General features: G+C 41.5%; 1 protein-coding gene across 1 annotated transcript in view; it reads left to right on the plus strand.

Annotated features, from left to right (window-relative positions):
• The window catches only part of EXOC6B (exocyst complex component 6B), a 326512-nt gene that overhangs the window by 56419 nt on the left and 254995 nt on the right, over window positions 1-15098 (plus strand). The window contains exon 2 of the mRNA XM_026659543.1: window positions 11768-11933. Coding sequence (XP_026515328.1) covers window positions 11768-11933 — 166 coding nt within the window. The remainder of the gene's footprint in view (window positions 1-11767; window positions 11934-15098) is intronic.

Genomic DNA, 15098 nt, shown 5'->3' on the forward strand with positions numbered 1-15098 from the left:
CCAGCGTCAGTGACTGATCACTGCTTTGAGAATAGTTTTTCTTTGCCAATAATGATTGCTGCAAGACTTTCTATAGCAGGTTGTAAATCTTGAGATATGGTAGGTCGGATTTTAGGGTCTTCATCTCTATTGTCACCTTTAACAGTTGTCAAATGGGAATTGTACTCTATCTTAGTGTATATAAAATAATCCCATTTTCCTTTCCAACTCTCTGCAGGCTAGAACAATGGTTTGTATGGAACACACTATATTTGTGCTTAGCTGCCGAAGAGCCAGCTGAAGGAGGAGCCCAGGTTACCCTCAACCTTATGAAAAGGGTTGAGCTAGTTATCGCCGATATTAGCAAGTAAATCATTTCTGTAGGCAATGGAGGAAACAAAGATAGCTTGTTGGGTGGGAGCAAAAGGGGCAACTTCTCCAAGGACAGGAATCAGGGATGTCATTTTGAATCTTCTAATAGTGTGGTGTGAATAATGGAGAATTAGCCACAATTATAAATTCACTGTAATGCAACTATTTTGCACCGTGTTGCTACATATTGGATTGCATTTGTGCACCACTGCCAATGTTACCTGAACAGAATCCCAAATGCTACTATATCTAATGAAGATTTTCCTTCAGGTGGTAGTGTCCGATTTTTTTTTTTTTTTTTTTTGAGAACAGACCACGCATTCTGGTGGCCATACAGTTTGTTTGGCCCTTGAATTAGTGGCATCTTGGATACAATCTCTATTTCAAATACAGTTACACAGTTCATAAAGGAGAGTGAAATTAAGACATAAAGACAAGTTGAGAAATAGGTGTTTATCTGAGACTTGAAAATGAGACGGAGATTCAGTGAGGTACAGGTACAGGAAGGCTGATCTCCTTCTAAAAATGCCTGCATTTCATAGATTCATGGAGTTTAAGGCCAGAAGGGACCATTAGATATCTGCCTGTATATCACAGAGTATGACATTTCACCCCGTCACCTCTGTATTGAGCCCAATAACTTTTTTGGTTAACACGTATTTTCCAGAAAGACATTCAGTCTTGATCTGAAGACCCCAAGATATGGAGAATCCACCACTTCCCTTGGTAGTTTGTTTGAGTGGTTAATCACCGTCACTGTTAAAATTAGTACCTTATTCCTAATTTGTATTTATCTGGCTTCAGCTTCCAGCCTTTAATTCTTGATATGCCTTTCTCCACTAGAAAAAAGAGCCCATTAATACCTGGTATTTTCTCCTCCAAAAGGTACTTTATATTGTAAACAAGTCACCTCTTGATTTTCTTTTTGATAAGTTAAACAGATGTAGCTTTTTAGGTCTCTCACTGTAAGGAATTTTCTCAGTTCTCAAATAATTTTTGTGGGTCTTTTCTGCAGCTTCTCCAAAATTTTCAATCGTTTTTAAAATGTGGATGCCAGAACTGGGTGCAAGGTTCCAATATCGGTCTCACCAATGCAATATACAGAGGTAAAATCACCTCCCTACTCTTTCTGCCCTTGAGGAATGAGAGAGAGCTGAATTGTATTCCAATTAATTTATAGCTACTTTCATTTTAAACAATGCAGTTTTTATTTAGTAGTTTTATTAAAGGACAGAGCTCTATGCACACCAAAATAGGAACATTGATATCTCTAATTCAGCTTTTTCTCTCTGTGTTGTAGCACATACGCTATGCATCCAAGCCATTCTATGTTCCCCTTTGCTTTATCTTTAATAAAGAACTGAATGTGCTGGAACACCATGGTAGGCCAAGCAGAGGTGAGTTGAGGACATTGTGGTGTCTTTAATACCATGTCCTCTGGCATTTACGCATGTGACTGACCCATATTTCAACACTTTTGCCAACAATAGTACATGAGGTATGAACACTGAGACTCCCAACAAAGGAAGTGTGACTGGGGCACATTGCTAAATCTCTTCCATTGTAAACCAGTGTTTTTGTTTACCGTTATTGTAAAGATGATTCATTTCGGTTTAATATTAACCAGCTTGGAGGGGCTGAATTTATCTCGCTTGGTTCTAGCTAGCATTCCTATCCTACACATGGTGCAAATCAACTGTCCTTCCAACTTGAAAGAGCTTGAGACAGTAGGGCCCACTGACGCATCGCTTTTGTTCTTGGGGAATTGTTTCCATTGTGTTCTCTAAAATGAGGGAAATTAAAAGCTTTGCTCATGGCCAGTTCTCTTCATATTTGCCTCAGTTGGGGGGATTCTTGTTGGCTGTAGCAATGCTGGCTGCCTGGTTTTGGGTAGCTCCCTACATTTCCTGGCGCTTTGCAACGCCGCATGTTAACTTCTTTCAAGCTCTCCCTCTTAGTTGCAGATGATAAAAGGCCTGTTTCCTAATAGGAAGATTGTAACCAAACTGTTCAAACTTAATTTAAATTGGAGTCATTATTCTTGACTTCCTCTTCTTAAAGACTTGTTTGGACTTGCTGGCACAAAGCAGCTCCTGTGTTCCACCCCACATGTGGCCGAGGGATCTCTACATTACATTCTTTAAATTGCTTTGCTCTTGTAAATAAGCAACTGAGTGGTGCTTCAGAGCACTTAATAAATATTAACAGAGGGCCCAATCCTACACCTCTGAAGCCAATGGGAGGGTTGATGTTGACTTTAGTGGAAAGAGAATTGGGCCCTAAGTAGCTCACATATTAGGCTGTGCATATTTGCACTCCTAGGTCTTAGTCTCTTAGTGTGACACCTGTGGAACTCAACTAGTCTTTTTTTGGCCCTTGAGGGCAGAGGTAGCAGGGGAGAATGCTATTCAGACCCTCTACTGGCGGTTATGCATGTCAACACCACTGAGTATCAAAGGACACCCTCGCCAAGGATGTTGCTGGCTTTATCTCCCACAAGCTCCACGAGACCTTGGCAGCAGAGGTAGCTATCGCTAGTGGGAAGATGAGCTTCCCCTGTGGTGCTGCATTCCAGAATCTTGAGCTATAGTGCTGGCATTCATTTGGAGGGAGAATTTAGTGGTCTCTGAAGCTCTTTGCATTGTGGGTACCAGGCTTGCAGCTACTTGGCTGCAGGCATCCAGATTCTACCAGGAGGTTCACAGGAAAGTACAAGACCTGCTTCATGCCAGAGAGGATGTGTCTGAGGAGCAGGTGGTCTTCTTTGCAGCAAGCAAAAGAGATGAGAGGCTGCACTTCCTTTCCTGGGGCTGCGTCTTGCTCCCTGGGTTCCTCCTTCAAGAGAGGAAGAGGAAAAATTCCTGCTCTGGGTGTCTGCTTTCACATCCATGACTGGCAGGAAAGGAGAAGAACAGTATCACGGATGCTGAGGCGTGCCCACTAGGCTCAGCTCCACTGGTGATCTCTGTGGTCGGCATCAAAGAGAGACCACCTTTTCTTCCAAAACAACTGTAAATGAGACTTGGGACAGTTTCCCTGATTTGAAAATCTTTATTCTGGATTTTGTACGAGAATGGTCAGTAACTCAGTAGAGAGGGCATGGAAAAACTGGTCAGGAAAAACTGCTAGTTGACTATTCACAACAAAAAAAGAGCCTCTGAGTTATTATACAGACTCTCAGAAATCTCCAAATCAAAATCCATGAAGCAGTTCAATCAGGCGGTTGAATGCTTTTCCAGCATCTAGAAATACCAGAGTAAATATGCACTTAATTCATTTAGGTGCCCAAGTAGAACCCAGAGTCCTCTTATATGCTAAGTTTCTCTGTCTAACTTACGTTCTTGGCTCTGGTACTGACCCACTCCCTGCCTCAAATCAGTGTTGTGAGAAATCACTTTGAGATAATCTGCTGCGGATCACTATTCGTTGTATGTTTTATCATGATGAGTGCAGGGGACCTCTCGAGGTCCCTCCTGTCCTGTGATTCTATGATTACACAGTGGCTAGAGTTTGTGCGGGTCCCCTTGTGAAAAATGAAATAAAAACAAAGATAGGAGGATTGGGGCCCGATTAAATACAAAATGGTGAGGAAATAAAACAATGACACAATGCCAGGAAATTTGATCCTCTGCCCTTAATTCATCTTTGTGTGAAGTAATTCCATAGGTCTTGCCACAGTGTGATACGTTTAGGAATGGCATGTTAGTAAGCAGGCCTTTGGAGCAGAGCCCGGAGCTGGAGCCCGGAGCAGCTCCGGAAAAGTGGAGCTGCAGGTTTTTCCCTGGAGCTGGAGCGGAGCCGGAGCACAGCTCCAAAGCCCTGTTAGTAAGGAGAATCTGTACTCGTGGCACACGTGAGTGGCAACCGGTTTGAGATGGCTCATGTCCATGATCTGTCAACAAAGAGGCTTCTGACTTATAAAAAAAGAAGACTAAGCTAAGCCACTCGAACCAAGATAAGCATCTAAATGTAAACTTGCATGGAGTTTACTAAATTGGTTTTAAAACACTCCTCTAGTTAACCCAAGGACAGTTTGTCTGTAGACAAGGCCTTGGTAAATTCTTGACACAGTGAACTGACAGCAATGAGATTAATTGCAGTATCCTGTTTGTCTGCATGCTAACGACTACTTTGGCAGTGTGATTCTGTGTTGCTGCACTAGCCTTCCTACTTACTTTAACAGTGAGGGAGCTAGCCTAGACAGGGACAGTGGGCGCTAGTATTTTAGGCTCTGTGCTGTCTAACCCTGTTCGGAACAGGGAACCACAATAGGGTGGTTAAGGGCTAGTCTACACGAGGTATTCTGGAATAACGTAGGGTGGGAATTTAAAGTGGAATCGCTGTTTCAGAACAACTTCATGTCTGGATACTTATTCCAGAATCTGCTTCCAAAATCCGTTAAGCTAATTTGGGAAAAAAGTACTTTTATTCTGGAATAAAAGATTTCTCACCAAGTTATTCCAGAATAATTTGTGTAGCCAAGCTCTAATTTGCTGCCAGCACCCACTGGTAGAGCTTGATCCAGTGGTAGTAAAGGGAAGGAATTTTAGAAAATTTTAGTATAGATAGGTCCGAAGGGGTCAAGTAAATATTGAGATCCTGTCTTTTTATGGTAATTAGCAGGCCCATAGCACTTTTGTTAGAGTAGGGATATTAACTGTAGTTTCTTGGCCAAATCCCTCCTCGGATAATTGTTCAGACTCCCTAAATTTTTCCATACAATTTCTTAATTTCCTGTCTTAAACTTATGTAGTAATTTTATTAAGCAGCTGCTGTATTCACTCCAGAAGTGGCCCCACTTCTGTGTGGGGGAAGTGATCTATATGTATCCCTTTCCTACTTAATAGGGTGTTGAGACATAATTCATGGCTGTAAGGTGCTTTGAGATCTCAAACGAAGAGTGCTACTGAAGTTTAGCATATTAATAAAGATCCATAACAAATTAATAAAATCATTGTTTTTCTGAATAAAAAACCAGGCATTCACAGTACATACTGTTGTCTTCTTTACAATCTTCCCCTTGCCCCAAGGCTGCTATCACTAAGGTATGCCTTAGTGTTTGAGATGTTCCCGGTCGTGGTGTGATATTACGGTATTTACCTGTGCACTATGTGTAACACCTAGACAAGTGTGGGAAGAGTGGTAGCTTGCCTGAATTTTTACATTAACTTGCTTTGGTTGGCCTGTGTCCTGTTGTTTCTTAAATGACGCCCTTGGAACGTTAAAGGCCCTGTATCTACTTCCTATTTCCCTAAGTTTCCTATTCCAGCAAAGCCATGCAGGAACCATCATCTATGACAGAGTTGGCAGTCACAGCATATCCTGCTGTACGTGATGAAGGCAGGCGCTGAGGAAATCCATGTTTCATGAAAGGTGTTAATCAGTGCCATCTAATGTTGCGCTGGTTAGATTCAAAGATCAGCATCCTAGCTACACAAGCAAACTGATTGTGGGGATTGGGGTTACAATGGGATAGCTTCTTGACCTCCTTATAATATGGTTAGGACTTGCTTGTAAGGGCAGGGTCAAACCATATTTTAACTGCTACTCAGCCATGTTAGAGCCCTGGAAAGAGCAGGATTTATTTTCAGGAACTGCTTTCTAGAGTAGAATCTCATGACAACATAAACCACTTCCCCTAGTAGTTTGCTAATGTTTACAGTTGTTAAAGGGACTCTGTCAATGTAGGTTGAAAATACAGGTTTTGAGTTTATACAAATAAAGGAACCACTTTGACTGTTAATACAAAATTTGTCATGATTAATTAAATATTTTTAATTAAAAGTATGCAAGAGTGGTGTGGCTTTAATGTTTCCTGGCAGTGTTTGTAACCCAAATGTCAGAACACTCTGCTGGTTCAGGAAAACCTGAAAGTGGATTGACTGATCGATCATCACTGCAAAAACTTAGGGAAGTGCACAAATAAAAGTAGCATACTTAAGATTTTCAATTGGAAAAAATTTCAAGTATTAGTAACACGAGTAAGAGAACTGTTTTTTTGTTTTGTTTTGTTTTTTTATATGTAATCTGCTGGTGTCCCTTTGCTACACAGACGTTTTGCAAACCGCAAGAATATGAACAGAGGAACTCAATGATTTTGGTGTTTCACATTGTGTACTAAACAGATCTGAGCCTGTCAAACTTTGTTTGACCCCTTCCATGGGCATGTTGCATTAATCTTTTTTTTTTTTTTTAATATTATGCAATAATTAATTTTTTTCATCTCATTTTTAACTTTCAGAATAAACAAAATGCTAGTGCTTTTATGTAGCCGAATGAGAAGAAATGTTTCTGAGGCCTTAAAACCACTACAGAAGATTAAGAAAGAAAAAAAATAAAATAAAAATTGAAGTCCGGAACCAGACCCAAATTTTTTTTCCACATATTAATTGAAAACAAAAAGCAAGACACTTCTGTTCATTGTCCCCAGAATGTCCTTGTACTGTTCCAGATTCTTTTTTTTTTTTTTATTTTTTTCCCCGGAATTTTTTTGGAGATTTTTTCTTCCTCCCCCCCCCATTCCTCCTCCTCCTCTTGTAATTTGTTCAATTTATTTTTTTTCTATTGGAGATCCAATCCTGCAGTCATAAAGCAGGCAAAACTCCCATTTGGAGTAAAGGTTGCAGGGTCAGGCTCTTAATCTGTCGTTATTTGAAACAGATTAGAGTGCTGGTAACCACGTTTATTGGACCCACTCTTTTCAGGATGCAGATCAAACTATAGAAGTTCCTACTCAGGCTGAATCCTTGCTTGGGAAGCGTTTCTTGTAGTGTTGCATTAGTATTCTGCTGTGCTTGCATAAGTCGTCTTTGAACTTCCATAGCACTTTCCATCTGGGGATCTCAAAGACCTTTGCAAATATTAACGAATGAACTCTCAAAGCCCCCCTGTAAAATTGGGAAGCATTATCCCTATTTTACACACAGCTTTTCTATGCCCTTTCCCTCAGTGACTAGCTCGGCCATGCGGGAAGCCTGTGGCAGAGCTTGGAACAGAACCCTCGACTCCTATTTTCCAGGCTTGTCTTGTGCGGTAGCCACAACCCCCCCCCCCCAATCCATCCTCCCAGCCTGTGCCTAAATGCATTTTAATGAGTTACCAAGATGTATGGCAAGGAGTGGTCAAAATGAATCCCAAGGGCCGCATGCAGACCGTAGTCATCCAGGTTTTCGAATGAGGATGTGGCTTAGAGACAACAAGGCGCAGTGGATCAGGATGGAGCAGTGCAGTGTAGGCCTGTCGCAAAGATCCTCACCACCATGTTAAAGATAAAGGTGGCTTCATAGTGCTCCAATTCATGCCACTTGGATGGGGCCCTGAGGGCCCTGATGATTGACAGTATGGGCCTCAGATGGGTGAAGTTTGGCTGCCTCGCTGTATGGGATAAACTTTGTTAAAAACAAGACTGTCAGACAGAAACTGCTATGCCTCTGGTACTACATTTGCCTTTTATAACTTTCCTGGAAAGCTTTTTCCAGTTGACCTTTGCAAAACCAAAGCTTGTTTAATGAACATGGGCATTATGAAACACAGTAACACAATCCAAGGTCGTGTTGAGTCTTGAATTTTTTGTTTTTAAGTTGCTTTTTTTATGTGCTCAGTAAACAAAAACTCCAATGGGCAGACATAAGAAGGAACACTTTTAGAAAACTTCTGTCGGAACATTTCCAAGGGCTTTACAAGGGTTCAGCCTGGATGCAAATGGGATAGAGTCCCAGAGAGGGTTAGAAGTGAGGGCAAGAGGAATAATTGGATAAAATGGATGTAGACTAGGTGATGGATGCCTACAGGCAGAAGTAGGCAAGTAAGAGAGTAAGTCAGAGTATGCAGGAGTAATGCAAATAGTAGGGGGAGAAAGGTGATCGAACAGCAGAGTGTAGTGTGGCCAAAATACCTAAGAATTTGCACTGTTGTAGCCGTGTTGGTCCCAGGATATTAGAGAGACAGGGTGAATGAGGTAATATCTTTTACTGGACCAACTTCTGTTGGTGAGAGAGACAAGATTTCAGGCTCCACAGAGCTCTTCTACAAGTCTCTCTCCCCAACAGAAATTGGTCCAGTAAAAGATATTACCTCCCCCATCTTGTCTTTCATCATTTGCAGTCATTTTAAATGGCAAGATTGAGTTAATGGGAGCATTTAATTGAGAAGAACAGCTGAGTGTTGGAACTGGCATTGAGTCAGAATTGGCGGTCGCTAGGCAAATATGCCAGCAGTGAGTTTAGAGGATATGAAGTTAAGACTTCGACGTGTTTCTAAAAGGTATGCTCTAGTTATGGGCTTGATGCATTCATTACTGGGTGAGGTTCTATAGCCTGCGTAAGCAAGAGGTCAAACTAGATGATCATAACGGTTCTTTGTTGTTAAAACCTAGAAGCGGCTGCAGGTATTCAAAATAATATGATGGCGATAGGTTAGGGACTCATCAATTAAAATGGGGCAGATGTATTGGCAGAATGAAATAAAATGGCCCTCATTGGTTTAAAAGGCTGTCGCTGGAAAAAGAAGCTTTTTCCTTTATTCAAGAAGTCTTGATTTTTAAGATCCTAAATAAAATTTGAGCCCCGATCCTGCAGTGAGCCCATATGGGTCCCTTCACCCATATGGAGTCCTGTTGAAGTCAGTGGGTCACCACACAGGCACGGTAGTCTGCCTACAATGAGTTCATTTGTAGGGCCAGGACTTTGGTCTACAAACGTGTGTGGTGTCAGTCTGGCGCGAATTTCGAGATGCTATGGAGAAAGAAACTGCAAGGTTTGGATGTGGCCTGCGTGTTTGGGTCTTGGAGATCCAAGTGTTGTTGAAGAAGATGCCTGTCTTATGGGCCATTGTGACAGAGAGCATGGTGGTGGTGTAGACAGTGATGGATAAAGGGGAGAGTTTGGAAGGGAAGACAAGGGATTTGGCTTTAGCTGTGTTAAGTTTAAGCTGATGATTGATATCTAGGACTTCTAGGATTTGTTGCTTCCTGTCACTGACTCATTCTTTGGCCTTGAATAAGTCACTGGACGTCTGTATCTGTTTTGCCATCTGTAAAATTAGGGAGATGTGAGGCTTGCTTAATGTTCATATATCATATTGAGACTCTTGGATAATAGGTGTTATATAAATGCAAAACAGTATTTTTCCCTTGGTGGAACTGCATTATGTCAGCTTGGAACTTTTTCAATTAGTGTTTCCATTTTCTTTTAAATTTATAGTGCCATCCACCAAGGAGTTATATAGCTGAATAATACGTATGCTATTATATTTGCATTTTTGGATTGTAGCTAAGATGCAGGTAATTAGAAAGGATGTGCAGTGTTGATTTAGGATATACATAAAGAGCATTGCAAATAAATAGACCATCACTAGATGGCAGTCTCTCTCTAAGTTCTAAATAGTCATTTCTTGGCAAAACTCTTCTACCTGATTACAGTGCAATAAAAACTACCATAATCAATACTGTGGCAACATCCTAGCTTTCGTGAATGTCAGGTCGCTGTCTCTTCAGATGCTTATTCCAAAGGCAGAAACTGGATAGCACTGAAGAAGGCTGTGTTGTGAACTTCAAAGAATTGCATGCCTTTTTACTCTGCTTTTTGTCAATAACCATGAAATGTGCGTAGAATTGGACTTATTTAAAAGCTTTCTTTTGCAATCAGTGCAGAATAAGTAAAGACCCTAAATATGCAGGGTTTCCGCCCTATTACGACTCTTCTGAGAATGGGGGATTGAAAGTGCATAACTCAAGTTGTAAGAATACATCATAAGGACAGAGAGTCCTGTGGCACCTTTAAGACTAACAGATGTATTGGAGCATAAGCTTTCGTGGGTGAATACCCACTTCGTCAGACGCATGTCATAAGGATAATTATTCAACATTTTCTTCCTCAGCGCTTAGTCCCATTTTGATTTTTACTGTAGACAGAGGGATGCTATCTTGGGTTCAGAAAGTGAAATGTTCAAGTGATTTAGGAGCACAAACGCCACCAAAAGCCAGACCTGTTCCTAAATCACTTAGGTACTTTTCTCCCCCAGCATTACTTAAAATGTTCACTAGAAGCCACCTAGTTGACCGCCTCCTCTAAAGGGTTACTTTGATACATCTGTTGGGTTTTTTTTTTTTTTGTATTTCTGTAGTTTCTTTTCATCCCCAACCTTTCAAATCACTGGACAGCAGTAGTGAATTAAGATAATCGGTCTCTGAAATTACATAACATCACTTTTTAACACACTTGCTGTAAACTTCGAGGTTTGCAGGAGAATCAGCGAGTCAGTCAAGAAGGCTAAATTCAGAATTAGATGTCTTAAAATTGTCACAGTCTTCGGGATATCCTGTGGATTGTAAGCTTGTATTTAATTTTCTAGCATGAGCGGAAAAGTTTTAATGTGCTTATGATCAGAAAAAAAGTACCTTTCATACTTTACATCACTCTTATCTTTCTGGAATAACATCTGCTTAGTTTGTTGCCCAGACCAAGTTTGTTAGGCTTACAGAGGCAATCCATCTGCTGATGGATGAGTTGTATATAATCTAGTCTGCCTCACAGAATTGTCGGTGATGATGCTGTTACAGTGTTTTCTGTCTCTGATGTATGGAGCAAAAAGAACATTGTTTGATTTTGTTTGTTTTTAGGTGTCAAACTGAGCTTTCCATGCAGGGAGTAATCAAATCTTATATGGGAGTTCTCTGTTTGAATAAATATGGGAACCCAAGAAGTCCTGTTGAATGACTTCCGTGTGTGTGAATTTAATGCGTATGGATGTTATTGGATTGACCCCATTCGAGATTACCTATTTGTCCCCAGCATGGAAGATGAATGCAAGCTTCCCCCCAGGCCTTCCTGCCTTTGTTCATTACCTCTGACAATGAAGGACCACTTGGGAGGTGAGGTGGGGAGTTCAGTCCCATGTCCCACTTATTCCAGCAGCTCTGCTGACCGTGGTAACAAGGGGGCAATTTGTGTCAGCAGAGACTGTGCTTTTCTCATGTGACTTGTCCTCTGGGAGCTGATCTGAAGCCCAGAGAGTCACTTCATAAAGGCCACCAATCACCCGTCCAATCGCAGCCCGTTTTGGTCTCTCCTGGCTTAGCTGGATTTGAACTGCTGACCTAAATAGAGGTGGAAGGTTCTGTGTCCAGTTACCAGTGCTCTGAATAGACACACTGTGGTCTGAGAGAGAAACAGGAATGAAAGCAAATGTTTGTTGAATGGAAAAGAGGAAAACATGAGTGTGAGACAAGAATATTCTTAAACACGAGTTAAAACCAGAAGTAAAGTGCCACTTTACATGCCCCCCACCCACCCCACCCCACCCAACTTGGTCCATAGGCTATTGGTTATGGTTTAACGACTAGCATTTTGTGAATTTATTCTAAGTAATTATATAAACAGGTGACGCAATTCTAACCTCTGTGGAAACTCTTTCTTAGGTCTGTCTATGATGGCGAAGAGCATGGTCGTTTCATGGAAAAGCTGGAAGCCAGAATTCGAAACCATGACCGAGAGATTGAGAAAATGTGCAACTTCCATTACCAGGGCTTTGTAGATTCTATCACGGAGCTCCTGAAAGTTAGGGGAGAAGCCCAGAAGCTTAAGGTAAGAGAGAAATTTAGCAAAGACATATCTCTGTTATCAAAGGGTAATATTGTGGCACAGTGAAATATTTTCATTACTGACTTAGGGCTTGTCTTCACTGCACTGTTAGCTTGAGGTGTAGCCTGAGTTTTGCTCCTAATATGACTCCCGTCCCGTCCCCCACAGAAATCTAGCTTGAGTTAAGGGGTGATTTAAGCTTGAGCTAGCTGGTCCATCAGGAGGGATGGGTTGAAGCTTCAAGCTGGTAATGCAGTTGGGGATGCAGTAGCTCATGTTACAGCTGATCAGCTGCTAATTCATTCACTCTGTGTAGTTCGAGTGTTTTGCAGTGTGGTCACTCTGGGTACGTCTACATTGCAGTTGGAAGTGTGATTGCAGCACATGTAGACATACGCGAGCTAGCTTTGATACTAGTAGTGGTGAGTCTACGACAGCATGGACTTCAGTGCAGTCTGGCCCCTTGAGTATATAACCTGGGTTGCATGGGTTATATGCATACACTGTGTGCTGCTGTGGCTTCATTGCTATTGATACCCTAGCTGGTTAGATTAAATCTAGCTCGGTTATGCCTTCATGTTTTGCAGTCGCTCCCTGCCCCCTCAGTACAGCTTAGCCATACCCTGTAACTCTGCTCTCATTTGAGCTAGGCTGTGAGTTGAAGTTTGACAATGATACTAAATTATTTTGGCTAGTGGAAACATGGAGGATTGTGAGAAACGTCAGAAGGACCAAGGCCTTGTCTAAACTAGAAAAGCTTTGCTGGTCATTTACACCACTATAGCTATACTAGCAAACGCTTCTAGTATAGACACACCTTATACCAGCAAAAGCCTGCACTTTTGCCAGTATACCTCAGTGAAATAAGCTTTAAGTGCAGATCAGCAGTGGCAAGCAAACTAGGGATGAGCTCTGAGGGGAAAGAGAGAACCCAGATGATGATGGAGTCTGTTCTAGGTATAGGGCAGGTGGAGTAACAGGTGACCTCGGAACTTTCTCTCAGACACTGTAACCTAAAATGTGGAGAATGAACAATTTTGTCAGTTCTAAAAATGTAACATCAGAACAAACCCTCCCTCTTCTGAGTTTCTGGAATTGGGGAAGCTGCCTATTTTCTTGTGGTATTTTCTTGAGGGTGGTGTAGGGCATGATTGATGTGGAGGTGTGTATTCTCGAGGCCTAGTTTCGTTACAGGTTTCAACAGCAAGGAGTCACCGATAGTTTGACAGAAACCATCCAAGAACAGTGAATTGCTGGCTCTTTAGTGACAATGACACCCCCCACCCCCAAAGACACCTTGATTGTCTCCGGAGTGTAACACAGCTAGCCTTTCTCACTTGGAAGGATGGGGCAGCCTGACGTGGGACCTTTGGGTGATTGTATGGAAGTCTAAGTGCAGAAGATGTGTCAGGGGAGAATACTAAAAATTTCCCAGAAAAATTCTTTGGAGAGTGAAGAAAAGTTTCATCTTCTAATATGCTGAGGTTTTAAAAGTAACCGTACGTTTCTTTATCGCAGTGCATGTGTAAGGCATATCCTAGCAGGACTTCAGGTTTTACTCATACAGGCCCACTATGCATGCAGGGAAACTCCCGCTCTCACCCGGAGGCCCATCGACAGGCAACGCCGATTGCAGGATTAAGGCCAAAGAACATATGAAAGGAACAGCCTACTCTTATACCATTGTTTCTAGCCAAGAATACGACATTCTTTGAAAAGACTTGTTGTGGTTTCTCAATCTACAAATCACTTCTTTATTGGTGGCACACTGTGAAGTCCATTCATGTGCCCTTAGGGATCCCTCGATTTACACAGCTATCTGATTTATAAAATGGCCCAAGAGAAGAATATGCAGCAATCTGTTTGTGAAAAGTAGTGGAATCCTTCTCATGAGGGTTTCCCTGGAGACCCAGCCATGGATCCAGTGGAGCGTGTTCATTGTGTTCCAACTATTCATTCTCTACAGTATTTGTTTTTGGTTTTTTCCTCAATAGTTTTAGTCTTGCATAGTTCTATAGCATATGCATTAAATCTACATCTTCAGTATTTCACCTACAGCATTTATCATTTATATATGCTTTTTTTAAAGTTTCTGGAGTCTTGTGTAATCTTATATTTACACTCTAAATAGCAGGACTCAACCCCATCCCCCCGCAGGCCACTGGGGTGAAACATGGCACAACACTAACTGTTTCCAATACAAAGTGAAGAAGACTGCTCTGTCCATTTTAGGTGTCAGAATTCAAGTTGAAATTTGCATCAGAACATCAGGGTTAAGTTCTCTAACTTTTTCAGGCAATACTGTGTGCTTATTTAAGGCTGACACATAGCCAGGAACTCTTATTATTTTTACGACTCATCCAGAAGATATCTCCCAACAATGCAGCTCTCCACTGGGACACTGGTTCGTTATGGTCTCCCTACCTTAGCTGTATAGGCTCTGCTGTACTAACAGTAGTAGCAACTTACATTTTGCCAGAAAAGTAACCCAGATGTAACTAAATAGTCACAGGAACAGATCTTCAAAAAGGCGTCACTTTTACCTGGACAAATTTCTAATCATGGCAACATTTAAACTTCTGCTTACTCTTTGATTATAACTGTGCAGCCTTAAGGTTGCACTAGTTCACTTTTTTACATTTAATCTCTCCTAGTTTTACTTTTTTTAAATAACCTTTTGCTTATTTGGCTTGTAAAATATTGTTCCCTGAATGTCCTCGGTACCATGTACTGCACTCTCTTCTCCTTCATATTCCTGCTCATAACTCCTTTCAGTTGCCCTCTCATTGCTCTTCTCCTGCCCTCCGTCTGATTGTCCCTATGTTATAATTAATTTAAACAAATGCTTGGTACCACATGTTCCATATAGAGAAGAATGAACTAAGTAAGCCCCTCTCATGATCCTTCACTACCATATCCTCATCCTTCCCATGTCCCCACCTGCTGTTTGTTACCCCTTGCTGTGCTTGTCTGTCTTAGATTATAAAATCTCCAAATCTCTTTGTCTGAAAAGCTCTGTGTGTGTCTATGGAACTCCTATGTAAATAATCATCTGTTTTTCTGTGTGTGTCTGTGACTCTAAAAAACAGAAAATGTACAAGGGCGGAACAGATTCCTGTTCGTTTTTGCTTTAGCTGGGATTGAGATGTAATTTTAATAGGAGACTTG

Source organism: Terrapene carolina, unplaced genomic scaffold, assembly GCF_002925995.2.
Source record: "Terrapene carolina triunguis isolate 2854851 unplaced genomic scaffold, T_m_triunguis-2.0 Scaffold633, whole genome shotgun sequence".
Lineage (NCBI taxonomy): Eukaryota > Metazoa > Chordata > Testudines > Emydidae > Terrapene > Terrapene triunguis.